The 15,157-nt window shown below is 37.9% G+C and overlaps 1 protein-coding gene across 1 annotated transcript in view; it reads right to left on the reverse strand.

Moving 5' to 3' along the window:
- The window catches only part of SPTLC2 (serine palmitoyltransferase long chain base subunit 2), a 31,636-nt gene that overhangs the window by 15,622 nt on the left and 857 nt on the right, over window positions 1-15,157 (reverse strand). The window contains exons 2-3 of the mRNA XM_063440502.1: window positions 1,814-1,996; window positions 1,370-1,524 (exon numbers count right to left, since the gene is read on the reverse strand). Of these exons, the coding sequence (XP_063296572.1) occupies window positions 1,370-1,524; window positions 1,814-1,996 (338 nt within the window). The remainder of the gene's footprint in view (window positions 1-1,369; window positions 1,525-1,813; window positions 1,997-15,157) is intronic.

Below are 15,157 nucleotides of genomic sequence, written 5' to 3' on the forward strand. Positions count from 1 at the left end.
AAAAAAATTAAAAAATAAAATAAAAATATCAGAATTTACTGCACAATAAAACTCATCATTGTTATTATTTTAACACAGGGATTACCATCTCACGGACTTCTCCCCTTGATTTCAATATTAGATTATTAATACTTGAACCTTACTGCTGGCACCACCGGAAGTTGTGGGTGGAGAAAGTGATCAATAATCCAATATTATAGAGTTACACTAATAATGAATAATATTAAAGAAAAACCAGCCATACATCAAGTGATGTACTTTTTACAAAGCAAACCGTGTGAACGTTTTAAAACGGTTACACACTAAATAGACCATTGCCAACTGGGGCTTACAGACAACAATCACAGACAAATCGGAGACCATATTTGTTCACAGAACAGACAAGTTCTGGCTGAAATTGGACACACTGTGGGCTTTGTGAAGCTCAACATTTAGGCTTGGTGTGAAGACAAGATATAAAAACAGCAGTGTCTTCTGCAGTTCTTGGTTTTCAGACAGCTTTCTCACAAGGCACCTGTTCCTTAACAGTTAGTCTTAAAACCAATTAATTTTAAAAACTTCACCCACACACTACTAACAATGGCAATAAGACAATGTTCAAGGCAATGAGTGTGGGTGCTCTACATAATGGAGGACTATAAGTACCATACCCACTACTACTGCTTGTTCTAATGGCTATGTGTCACGCAGTTTTTAAATAGGTTGGAACAAACCAGGAGTCCCTCGGATGTCCATGGTCTGGCATCTTGTTAGAGATCTTTTAACCTGGTTCAAATGCATGTGATTATAATGCTGTTGTTTGCTGGATATTGTTTTGTCTGTTTTATTGCTGGTATGCGCATCGAGACCCTATGGGTAATAAGACTGCGTTTCTTAAGAATTTTTAATAAATAATAATAATAAATAGAGGTATCTCTAAATAGGAAGCTCCCTTTTTTCATTAGCAATATTATATTCCATTGTTTTTGGATGAAATTGATAAATTCTGAGTGTCGGTTGACAGTCTCAATTCCATTAAAACTTGGAATTTTTTTTTTTTTTTTTATAAATTTCTAGTTTAGCAATATCTCTGATTGGACCTGATGACAACATGCAAGATGACAACAGGGACTCCTGGCATCATTATCACTACAGTAGCAGTTATTGCGCTCTGAGGGTCCTTTTTAAGTCATTCTAGTTAGATTCTCAGCTCCTAGAATATAAACAGAGTCCACGATGATTGCAGACAAAGATTCATGTAGAGGGGACGGTGGATGCAGAACCAATATCCAATTATTATGAACACATTCATTTGACACTAGGAAATTTCGCTTAGCCATTCTAGTGTTAGTGGATCACCCTTATATGCTCCAATTGCTACAAGACTTACTTAAACGTCCAGTTGTAATCATCTGTATATCGTTCTAAAACATCAACCCGTTCTCCTGGGACACTGCACACAGGCCTGTTCCAGTTATCCCGGATCCTCATATACAGATTGCGTGTGTAGAAATTCTCAAAGTCCTGATAAAGGGGCACAAAATCCTGCAACACAAATTCAAACAGATCAAGAGTTAAATAGAATCCCATGGTTTGATGAGCAGTGGTACCACATACAAGAAGCCAGATACAGTTATACATAGCAAACCACTCCCCTCATGCTAATTCCCCGCGTGTGGAAAACCAAAAGATCTCTCTACTGAGTGCCCCATCAGGCGTCAATGTAGTCCAACAAAAGCCACTCTGTATGTTTGATATTTAGAAGACTTCAGCCAAAAAAAATAAATTAATTAAAAAAAAAAATATGACTTTTGGCTTTGGAGTGTGAATTCACCTTTTGATCATCTCTCTCTGTGGCATTGTGGCATTTTTCTATCTTCCATGCCCTGAGGAAATCCCGCAGGTAGCCAAACAGAGTAAGGATTCCATAGCCCATGTAAGTGAGAACGGCCACAAACATGGGGGTCTCCTCAAACGACTCATTGAAGGGTCTCTTATACAGGACTCCATTGAGAAACTAGGAAAGAACAGATACAGGATTAGTAAAAAAAATAAAAATAAAAATATGCATGGCTGCGTCCTCAGCATGAGACATGGTGGAGAAAAACAAAAAAAGTGAATACATAAATAAATCACAACAATGCTCTGAAGGTGTAGCACCTGACTGTTATATAATGTTTCACAGAGCAACAGCCTATAGTTCTTGCATAGGCTAAGGAATAAAGTGGTCTCCTTTGTCTCCCTTGGCACAGTAACTTCTAACTACAGCCATTTGTAAAGATCTCTGCAGCTTTAAACCCCAACCCATCAATAACCAACGTCAGAAGAGGAAGCCATAATCACTCCTCTGTCCGGCCAAAAGCTCATACGACATGTTCTATAAATCCCAAACGTCCATCCATGCAGACCCATAGCTTAGTGCGAAGTACTAAAAAAATAAAAAGATAATAAAAAAAAAAAAAACAAGCCTATAGACTTGTCACTTTACAGGTTATGTCTCTATTTTTAGAGAAACTGCAATGTTTACATTTCAGTGCTAAGACCACCTCTAACGGCTTTCTACCAGACAGCCACTAGTGGTGCTTCCTGCAGTTTCAGGGAGTTTGACCGTGTGAATTTACACTTCACGTCAAGTAAAAACACCCAATGTTAAGCAAACCCCCATAGGAAAGCACAGATCCAAAGTTTTCCTATGGGGAAGGGCTAATGTGCTCATAACACCCGCTGCACATTGGGTCCCCATCCATTGTCTGACGTCTGATTCTGACATGGTTGAATGCACAACAATTTTTAGTAAATAACCCTATTAAAATATATTAAATAAATAGCATTGGGGCACTACTACTAAACATGTGCGACAATAACGAAGCTCAGCATATCAGATGTCTCTGGTAAAGAAGCACCGAGTCCAATGCTTCTCTTTGAGAAGCATTTAAAGGGTTCGGGGACACCAAACCTGGAGACTTTCAAATGAAAGGCTTGATAAAGAAGCTTCTCCAGTAGCAATGGTTTCTTAGAAACGTCTCTTTTCATTTGCCAGACTGGGACTTTGCACAAAACTCACTACATCAAGATTTGGTAGTATTTTTCGGAGCTTGGTGTGACCCTTTAACTACTTATTCCATAAATCATGTTAAATTCAGGTTTTTGTTCTCTCAAAAGCACAAAAGCCGTGTTCCTGGCTACTTTCTCTTATGGCATGCTTAGATGAAAAAGTAGCAAACCAGCAAATGCAGCAGTTTTTAATTTTATTTTTGAATATTTTAATGCATTAAAAATTTCATCACTTCCAGCATTTAACATCCGATTAGATGTTGAGTGTTGAGGCATTATTAAAGCCTGAAAATGTTATTTCCTGTAGGAAATAGGAAGTAAGAAGTACAGAGGAAATGCAATGCTCACTGAATTTGCACCAAAACAAACATGCATTCCCGATTCCAGTGCTCCAGGGACCACACTACTATTCTGTTAATGCCTTGACGTCATGGTACACAGAAGGATAAGGAGCCCCTTACACATATCCTAGGAAAGAAGCACAAATTATGGTGTTTGGAGTGTTCCTTTAAATGCGCTCACAGACACAGGACTATTAGATCTTGCCTGAGCCAAATAACTTCCTACATTTTCAAGTGACTCACTAGCAGAATATGAATAAAGGCCAGGTATCTAGCTTTGAGATAGGGTTAGGCAATCCCCACAATCCAGGAAGTCCTGTTTTGAGCGCACACAGCCAGTTATAAAAAATAAAAATAAAAAAAAGCAGGTTGTGTGTGAAAGCTAATAGGTGGTTACACCCCTACTGTCACCTGTGTAACTAGATCTCATACGTACCTGCCTATTTTAAAGAGCTGTCTGTCAGTAGTGAATAACCTATTTACAGAGAGAGAACTCCACCTTGCCAAGTGAAACCTAAAACTTATATGAACCCAACATACATGGGCACTGAAACCCAGCCAGCCCTTGTAAACCAACCCTACACATTTACCTTTGTACACAGACTGAGAACACAATCCTCACAATAAACACACATACAAATGGTTGTATACAGACACGTAACACAAACTATCCTGTATTGGTCAAACCTTATACACCTTTGAATAAACAGAGACCACCAACATTCCAAAAAAAAAGCTCAATTCTTTATAGAGGGGTGCACAAAGACACCATACCCCCCACCCTCCAAAAGATAAATACTTATTCAAACTTGTTCACATGGATACAGAATCCTATTTTCAAAGTAAAACTCCAAAAGTTATATAGCCAATGAGGTAACCAAAGTAAAGCCATATTTGCACACACACTCATCATCCCACAAATCAATATGTATGCTCGGACAAGTTCCAACATCTGTCCAGATTTTAATAAACATAAAATAAAAATAAAACACCGGTGACCACAAAAGCAAGCCACTTCACACCCATGAACCATGAGACAGCTGCAAAATTGTATTTGTTTTGTTACACTTTATATTTTTTCTTAAAATCTGTTCACCAGGGGGCAGAGTGCACAAAGTGGCTGCAGCTGCGAAAGGGCTTTATTTAAATATAATAGATAAGTGAAAGCCCTACTAGACAACAAAAAGCTCTGTTGGGTCACATGTTTGGTGTCATACATTACCATCAAGAGGAAACAATAGTCGCAGGTTTCAGGATGGCACTGGTAAGTTTATGTAAAACTAAGTCTAGGTGGGCATAGTTACTGCTGGCACCTATAATAGCGGGATTTACTGAAAATCCGTAAATCCAACAAAAACCAATAAGGGAACAGCCACAGGCAAAGGGCGCAAATCAAGCACTTAATTGCATTGTGACTCAACTGATGATGTAATTGTCAAAGAACCTTTGAACATTCCTACTTAAAATTTTCTGATTACGTCAAACAGATAGATTAGAGGAATGTAGCACAGATTAAATTCAATGAAAGGAAGAGGTGGAATGCGTAATGTGAATAATTTTGTGAGTCATAACTTCCGAGTGAAACTAAGCTATTTCTATCAGATAGCCTAAGGGACTATCTGATTGGCACAGCTCGGCATTTTGTCATGATGATACACTAAACTCCCAATGGTTTTCGTTGGGAAAGCACTGGATTGGCTAAGATTATTAATCTTAAAGATCTCAGCCAAGGAGACATGCCAGCAGGATGGAGACCAGCGCAACAAGGGCTGAGAGATAAGTAAATCTCACCTTTCGAGAAGTCACACAGAGGTGGGGTCACTACCATAGCTAGATTAAAGGACAACAGTCTCCTAAACTATTTTTTCATATAATAATCCTTCAAGATTTAAATATATAATCAAGATTTAAAAGGAAACATAATTATTATTATTAATTTTCTATTAAAGATGAGACACATACACATATACTGTATTTACACAAATCTAATGCATATTCAAATTTAGAAACCTGGAAGCCGCAAAATGTTTTTGTTGGCAAATGTAACACGCATTTCTACAAGTAGATACAAGTGCTGCGAGGTACGAGGTACAGCTTTACTGTACACAGAAACCATGTCTTGATTCCCCAGCGAATTTGCATCGTATGCCGTATCTCTGAAGTTGTTGTAAAGTGAGGAGCAACTAATTAAGTTAGAGAGTAATACACATGCACGGTTTGTCTTTATTGCACTGTGCTTTTGCTAGTATGGAAATCAAGTAAAGTGTGTGTGGTATGGTGTGGTGTGTGTGTGTTATACACAGTACATACACAAAACACTTATCCATACCATACCATACCATTATGACAGGATCCTTCAGCCATATAGATGTACCTTGGGTTAGATAGTGTTTGAAAACCGGCAGTCTCTATAATCTTCCGAAGCAAGAAAGACTACGGACACTGTTTTCAAACACAGTCTGGCCCAAAGTACAAGTATATTGCTGCAGGATACTGTAATATACAATGGCATAGATAAAATTTATCTGTCTCTCCTTTAAAAATAAAAAGGTAAAAATAATATATTTTTACTTTCAAAAAACTTGATGATGGGATTATTATAGTAAAACAGTTCTGAGGTGACAGTTGTCCTTTAAAAAGTATAGAATTAGGAATACACACACACACACACACACTCTTAAAACAAACATTACAGTTTCCTGAGAAATACAATGTTTACATTTATGAGTTAGAATTCTTTAAATAGCGGTCAGACAGCCACAATATGCACTTCGTCATAAAGATTTTTGACGTTCTTGAAGAAAAAAATAAATAAATAAAAAAAATGTGCCTTGCACAAAACAGATAAAACCAAAAACAAAGCAATACTTAACAGGTCTACAAGAGCACTATTTTGCTATTAAGTTGATCGAATACTCTAAGTGTATGGTGTACCTAGTAGAAGACAGGGTCATTGGTGATGTTAGTCTCTCCACAGTGTGGGCCAAGTCAATGGTGTGCCAATGGTGTCAGTATTTTACTGTAGACATTCAGTGTATAAGTATTGTGAATACTGTGCACCTCATTTAACCCCTTAAGGACCAAACTTCTGGAATAAAATGGAATCATGACGTGTCAGACATGTCATGTGTCCTTAAGGGGTTAAGAGACACTCCAGTTTTCTTCGTACCTAGGACAGGCAACTATACGAAAACAAACAACTGCTATTGCCCACAGAAATATTATAGGATGTAAAACTCATGGGATGTAAAACTCATGGGATGCACGTGCCTTCGGTAGACTGTTCAAAATAAAGAAAAAAACAAACAAAAAAAACACACAAACAAGTAGAAATTGCAATAGTTATTTATTTTGCATCTAAAAGGACAAGTAAAATATCATGACTGAATATAAATACACAGTATACTGGACTACCTAGATAAGCAAACATGGGGGTTGGGTCCTGTTCCAGTCAGTATGAAAGAGTTTACACTTTGTACAAGCTGTACACAGTGCGAAACATAGAAGAAAACAAAATTGTGCATTGGTGAAATAGAGAACCCTGCAGGCAGGAGTCACCATTTGTGCATTAGAAGTGGAACAGCACCCAGAGAGAGGCTGTTTGCACTGTGTATACTGTCCTTGGCAACTGGCCCATTGTCAGAATCACAACACAAATGCTATAGCAATTAAACCAGTACACAAAACACCCAACGTAGGCCCTCCGTCCCTTTAGCACTATTGCCTTGTGCTGTACCTTATTCAAGAGAAACCTGTCACCATGAAACACTGGCAGGGTTATTCAAAAAAAGGATTTCAAATTTAAAGGGTTACTTTAACCACCATGATCACTTCAGTGATTTTAAGTGGTCATGTTGGTAGGACTGTATTAAAATGCAGCATATTTAGAGAAATTTGCACATGTTCTGGACTGCCACATGCCAATTCTTTGCAAAAAGTATGATCAGAGCGCACTGCACTCTGCTAAGGGACATAATTAACTTCTCCTTTGCAAGCAGAGCCTGGGAGCTATTCACATATTAGACTGATCCCACCCAAAAGGATGGCCCAGATCCGAAACACAGGCTGGCTCTCTCTGCATGGGAGATACAGCAACCCCAAACACTCATTTAAGCCTCGTTAGGCATAGCAGATACACCTCTAGGCACCGTGAGCAAGGGGTGCACGCCTGGATTACCATTTAAACTTAGGGAGAGAAGAAAAAAAAACAAAAAACAAAAAAAACACCCCCCCCCCCCCCAAAAAAAAAATACAACCTATATTGACAAGTCTATTGTGCATATTGATGTATACCCTCTCTATTGTTTATTTTTGTTATTGGTTTATTTTTAATTATTGTTTTGAATTTTATTGAAATGTTTAAAATCTGTTAATAAACATTATTTGAAAATATTCCACACAGTACTTTGAGAAAAGACCCTCTTCACCTTTAGTATCTAAAGTTCTTGCAGCTATATAGATACTGTCAAGTACTGCAGAGTAAACTCGTTTTCTACAAATGCTGATCATAATTATAATAAAATTGTAATACCAAGTCATAACAGTCTGAATTAAATGCAGGGAAATTTAATTAATGTGACTCCAAATCGCATTACATTACTCTGGCATTACAGTTCAGAACATGCTAAGCTCCTGCTGCAAACCGTATTTAGCCGCACACATTCCACAATCCCCCATCAAACCTCACCCTGGGCTTGGTCTTCAACCCACAATCTGGCTTGGTATGGGATAACATGGTACAGGCAGCAATGACTGTCTCACTGTGTAAGTGAAAGTACATACCACACATACATAGCAACTATCACAAGTTGTGTCTGTGTACATAGTGTACATAGCAATGCAATGCATTAGACAAAGCACAGGAGGTCCAGGGCACACTTACAAGTATGCAACAAACATTCAGTAAGCCTATTAACCCTCTTAGTGACTTGAAGGCTTAATAAAAGTACAATGTAAAAATTCTGCCTGCAATCTATCAGCAAAGTCACAGACCAACACATGCATACGTGAATAATTTATAAGGAAAACCCAGACACAACTACTTCTTTCTATATTCCATATTGTAATGATATGTTTACACTGACACATGCATGTTTCTGAAGATATACATATGACAATGTTGCCATAATGCCTTATCAGGACATATGTATAAAAAAAAAAAAAAAAATACAACAAAACAAAAGTTGCCAATAGTACCAATAAGTATAAAATCATGGCAATAATACACAATGTATCACAAATTGTAAAACAATTTCAAGAATATTTATAAAAAAAAAAAAAAAAAAAAAAAAAAAAAAAAAAAAAAAGGTATTTCTGGCCTTAAAGGAACACTATCGTAAGCTACATCTGCCAAGAGCCGCATCAGTGCTGTATTCTTGCACATGCACAATAGTATAACATTGAGATCTAGGGAGGATCCTGAGAGACCCGCGCAGTAACCAAGACAATGTCTCAATCTCACAGCCGCCACTTGTAAAGGCTGCTGGGATTTGACAGAATTGATGGGGAGCTCCACATCCTGTCAAACCCTGGCTCTTAGTAGTCCCTAATTTGTCTTATGATACTTTTGGAGGTTGTTAGATTTTCAATAAAATTCCGACAGCCAGCATTGGTAGTTTATAAAGAGTACATATAAACGAAATACACAGAAGTGAAAAATCTGCTTTAAAGTTACAATGTTGTCAGACACAGGGTGACACAGATCCCCCCATACATTGCATTAAGAGCTTGCAAGAAAGTAATAACAAATAAACCGTGCAATGTGCGTGCTCGAGTGTAATATAGTGAAGAACCTGAATACACTAAGCAGCTCAACACACGTGAAGGTACCTCCAACCTTAACACAATAACATGCCAAAGAGTGGGGTGGTATAAGTAGGACAAAAGGTCACACCAAACAAGACCCAGTGGAGCGCTAATAAAAATAACTTTAACTCACCCTTGTAATAAGGGATATAAAATATGAGAAAATCTAAAAGAAGAGAAATAAATAGAGACAATTCTGTAGTATATATGAATTTTATGTTCTTAGAAAGAAGGACTGTAGATGTAACAAACTCACATGGCTTAGAGCCTGGGGAAGATATGCTCAAATCGTAAACGTAGAGGTATTTTAAAGCAAATACCAAACTTCTTCAATAGCTGTATTGTAATCCTCAAAGAAAAGGAAAGAAAGGACAACGGACCAAAGTCCTAGTGTGTTATCCTTAATACCAATGTTATAATAAAAGAAGTGCAAGTACTTGCTCACCTTTTAGAGAGCCAATCCAAACTGGCCTCTCAGTATAATAGGCTATATGCCTTTAAGAGGGCACAACTCTTCTTTGTTTGCAGGAAAAAATAAATGCAGGTCGTGGAGCTCATATGAAGAATAAAAGAAAATTATTTATTATAAAAACTTACAAAAAATGCAAATAAAAGTCCCATCAAATAATGGTTTAAATATGAGTCCTCGTCCGAGACGCGTTTCACCTTATAGAAAGGCTTTTTCAATCGTTTGAAAAAGCCCTTCTATAAGACCGATTGAAAAAGCCTTTCTATGGAAAGGAAATAAAACATGGGAAACACCCACACGTTCTTTGGAAGCAGTGGTTTATAGTTCAGTGAGTGGGGAGGATTCTGGACATTTAACCAGAGAGCAACTGAATACTTTCTACATTGTGGAGTGTAGTAACATTCATCCTTACAACACAACTTGGTAAAGAAATACTTTATACCAGGGCTCAAAATTTGACATCCTTTGCTACTAGGCAAGCCAAAATATCACTCGCAATTGCAAGCCGGTATGGTAAATTGCAAACAGACACTCACCAATGGCTAGTAGGCAACTAGAATTCTTTAGCCCTGCCTTATACTATCCAGCAGGAAAATAAACAGAATGTTAAAAATGACACCACACAAAAAAAAATTAAATAAAAAAACAAAACAAAAAAAAAAAAAAACATGGGGGAGACATGGGGTTAAATGCCATCATGTCAATCTTTGAATGTAGATTTAAAGTGAACATCTAATGTAAAAACCAACTTACATTAAATGGCTTCCAAATACATCATATATCAGAAAAATACGGATATATACTCACCTCTGTTCCAGCGCAGAGATTATCATGTATGCCGTCTTCTGCGATTTGCTGTGCTTGGGGGTACTTCCACAAGCAGACAAATCCTTCTCAGGGAGGCCAGTATGCCGGGATCTCCCTAGCACTAGGTAGGCTATTTCTATAACAACCACAGCGCATGTACTATGATTGCTATGCTTGGGAGAGCAAAAGGACCACCTGGGATTGTCTTTTCTGCTCTCCTTTGTCAGTCAAATTGTATAGAGTCAGTGCTGAAAATTTGACTCAAAAGTGGGAGAAAGACCTATTTTTAAAATCTTTTTTTTCTCCCGATCTGTACAACTTGCTAGCAAAAACGCCAGCAGTGTACAGATGAAATGTAATGCTCTTTCAAAAAAAAAAAAAACACAAACACGGGTGCTCAAAAAGCCTCCTTTAACCTGACATTCCTATTGTTAGCAGTTATATTACAGATTCGGCAGCCACTTCAAATACAGTAGAGACGTACAAAAGCAAGTAACTGACAAAATAAACATGACAGGTATGAGATGTGAAGAAGGTAGTGCTGAAAAGTGCTTACAGTCAAGATCCACTACAGATATCTTTATATGTTTGAATGTATATACAAATATACAGGATAGTTTGTATTCAGTGGAGTGTGCTGTCATCCAATTAATGTTATTACATACATAGTCAAGTGCTATCACTGGGTCCATCTGACAGACACATGATTTCATTCCATTCAAAACAATGCAAGCTTAGATAACACCAATAAGGGGTGGTAAGCACATAACAGCCTCTAGAGGATTAATCCTCTATTTAAAATGTGCTATAGCAGGGCTCGATGTCCAAAGATGTGCATCATTTTAAAAAATAATAATTAAAAAAAATGTATAGTACATTTTTGCAAAAATGTTTTGTAAGACCTAAAATGGACCTTTCATTAGCTGCCAAAGTGGCCTCAGCAGTTTAAAAAAAAAAAAAAAAAAAAAGACCCACACCTAACCCTTTGCATTGAGGATAAATATCCAGTCCAAATATAAACTTGGTGGCTTATTGAGATTCAGGGATAGTTATAACATATTAAAAAAATAAATAAAAAAAATCATCAGTATTGGTTCAAGTGCCATTTAAAAGTAACAAAGATTAAAAAAAGTTTGTAAAGTTGGTGCCCCTGAGGTCTAGATTATTTTCCACCAAGCACACAGTGTGTAAGGAGGCTAAATGTGAAGACTGTACGTCTAATGGCTGTCTGAATGATAGACATTAGCAGCATTCTGACAAATATAAACATTGCCAATTATAAGAAACAGCAATGCTTACAAATTGTCCGACTCCATGGCATTCTAGTAGTTTTGGTCCAGAGTGTCCCTTTAAATATAAACTTTTAAGTGTCCATTAAAATGGCGACTTGCTATATAAAAATGTATTTTTGACTATAATTCTTATCAGGCTCAGCCAACCACTGCATATGGTTGATTAGAGTTATTTTCTGCACGTCATTTAGAAAGCGGTTGCCTTTTTAGATTTAGACAACCCTTTTAGATTGTAAGCAGGGCCTTTTCAACCTACTTTTCTTGTCGGTCAAGCAGGTTTTGTTAGAATCATTTATCCCGGTTAATAGATTGTACACCACTGTGGAATATGTTGGCTCTATATAAATATTTGTAATTATTACATTAAATCGAATATCTATTTATAGACGACTGTATATAGCATGCCTAGCCAGTTTAACTCCTTCTTTACATACACTGTTCATTCATTCACCAGGCGCCTGTTACACTTCTATTAACATAGTCAATGGATAAGCCTACACAGCCTTTTACCCACACGCTATGGCTTGCACCACACTACGGTCTACTCGTATTACATTTAAAAATGTGCACTGTTTATTCATGCCAGTTGTCTTTATAAGTTTATGGAAATTCTGGCATTACTGGCGTAAATGTAACTTGTAGAATCCATGCACGAAAATATATATATATATATATATTTTTTTAAATCTAATATATATTTTAACTCCCACAAGCATCAGCAACAACCTCACTGAGGAAAACAGTTATAGTCCAACCTCTTTCTACCCCATTTGAAGGGACAAATTCCAAACAGAGTGGCTTGCGTGGTTTTCTTTTCTCAGATTTCTTCACCCACGAACGGCAGAGGTAAAGAACTAGAAAGGATTTATAATTTCAGTATACCAGGGAGTTAGAGAGTTTAATAGTCTTAAAAGTGGATCTTTGGGGGTTAGCGTGCTTTGTGTGCTGACAAAAGACACAAATGTACCACAAAACTGATATTACTAGCCAAGAAGAGAGCACTGCCGCTGGCTTACTAACAGCTCAATGAAGTGGCTTAACACAGAAGAAGTAAAAAAAACTACACAAAACAAATGTTTCCCAACATCAAATGACATATTGTTTACTCTGAATCTGCCAACAGTCCTGCACACCCTAACTATATTAATGGGGTTGCCATTATCTTACACTCACTGGCCCAATATATGCCACATGCGCCTTTATTGAGAGTCCCTTGTAGCCTCTCAAGGTGACCCGCTGTTAGATTACAATATCTGTATTGTGAGGAATAATATAGATAACATTTTCCATAGATAGTTTTTATTACAATGTTAGAGGACCAAGCTGCCATTAACGATATCTTACATTTAGGAGCCCTGAATTTATCCTTGAAGAACCTCTGATCACTTACATATAGCTACACTGGTATTATAATGGAGTTACTATTACCTTGCAATGACTCACTGACCTATAGTATTTTTAGCCAAGTTATATTCCTGAGGGCTTGTCCCAGTTTCACAGTGGGGTGCAGTTTCATTTCATGCATCACGAGTACCTGCTCTCAGAAATGTGTAACAGCAATAAATGTATAAAGTTTTTTGTTTTTTTTTCTCTTTTGTCTCATCGTCGGATAGACCTGCGACAGACTTTTCTAAAGCCTTCTGGACGGGGAGGTGGCCAACAGCTCATTCAGAGGTGTTCCTGCAATTGCATGGGCTCCGTCCCACTATCTTCTGGGCCGGTGGGGGTGATCACGGCCTACACTGACCAACTCAGCAACTCACAAGTCCAGCTAAAGAGTGTTTGTTACTGCTACTGCAATGTACTCACCTGGAGGTTACAAAATGACTGATGTTTCTGATTTGCTGAGTGGGACTTACTAAATGCATTTGACCAACTGTGCAATTCTTTTTGGCCGAAGTTAGCTACCAAATCTACATCTAATGTACCACAGCTCTCTTCATCGCCATGCTCTGATGTACCGAGACGGAGGCTATGGAGGGTCTCTGGGACCCCATCTCCTGCAGTTACAGGGCAAAATGGCACTGGATGAGAGAGGCCAATTTTCTTCAGGCAGGGTCAATTCGGGTTATTCTACATCAGCACAGCTTCCATACCTGGATGCCCAGAAGTGAGGGTGGAAATTACTTTGCATAGAAAATTGTACTCTGCCTGGGATCTTGGACAACTTGAAACAACCTGGTGTCTCTGCCTGCAAGCACACCTGACTGGCAGCAATGGGCCCAGAGACAAGGAGACAATGGGTTTGCTAACAGCTCTCAACATCCCGGGTACCCAGCTATCCTTCGAAAGGGAGTCGCATAATCTTCCAGGACACTTCCTCTGCGAACCCGGTTTTATCTTTATCTCTTTGCCATCTCAACCAATGACTATTTAAGCCTGTGATAAAAGAAAAGAATACCTGATCGCTAGACAGCTTCACTCTCTATTAGTGAATACATGAAGAGTTCTGTATAGCCCAATTACACTCATACAAATACTAGTTATCCTTCCAGTTAATCTACCAACTTAGTAATATATAAAAATGAGCCAACAGTAAAGTGTATCACGCTTACTAACAATGCTGATATATCCTAGTATAAAATGTATATTTCCTCAGTATCTAGTCAATAACTCAATAAAACAAAGGTTGACAAGATCCCCTGAATGTTAGGCAAAAGTAAAATCCCCAGGCCGTACTTGAAAACCAGAGAATACCTTTCCTGGTTAAACACTTTGTTATTGTTATTATTATATCACGGCTATGTCATTTCCTTCCACCATGTATCTGCTTGTGAGGGGCCAAGTGGGGAGTAGATCAGCATTATGGGGGAAGTAATAGTATTGGGATGACATTAATTACTGGGAAGTTATATTATTGGGGAAGTTATATTACTGAGTTACATTAATTATTGTGGAAATGATGGTACTGAGGTGACATTAATTACTAGGAAGTTAGTTATGTAATTGTGGAAGTTGTATTACTGGGGTAACATTCATTACTGGGAAAGTTATAGTATGGGTGGGTGACAATTACTGGGGAAGTTATAATAATGGGGTGACAATTACTAAGGGGATTTACATTACTGAGGTGACATTTATTATTGGGGAAGTTATAATAAGGGGTGACATTAACTACTAGGGAAGTTGTAATATGGGGTGACGTTAATTACTGGGGGAGGTTATATTATTGCGGTGACATTACTGGGGAGGTTATATTATTGGGGTGCCATTACTGGGGGAGGTTATATTATTGGGGTGCCATTACTGGGGGAGGTTATATTATTGCGGTGACATTACTGGGGGAGATATTATTGGGGTGCCATTACTGGGGGAGGTTATATTATTGGGGTGACATTACCGGGGAGGTTATATTATTGGGGTGACATTACCGGGGAGGTTATATTATTGGGGTGACATTACCGGGTAGG

The sequence above is a fragment of the Pelobates fuscus genome, chromosome 13 (genome assembly GCF_036172605.1).
Source record: "Pelobates fuscus isolate aPelFus1 chromosome 13, aPelFus1.pri, whole genome shotgun sequence".
Taxonomy (NCBI): domain Eukaryota; kingdom Metazoa; phylum Chordata; class Amphibia; order Anura; family Pelobatidae; genus Pelobates; species Pelobates fuscus.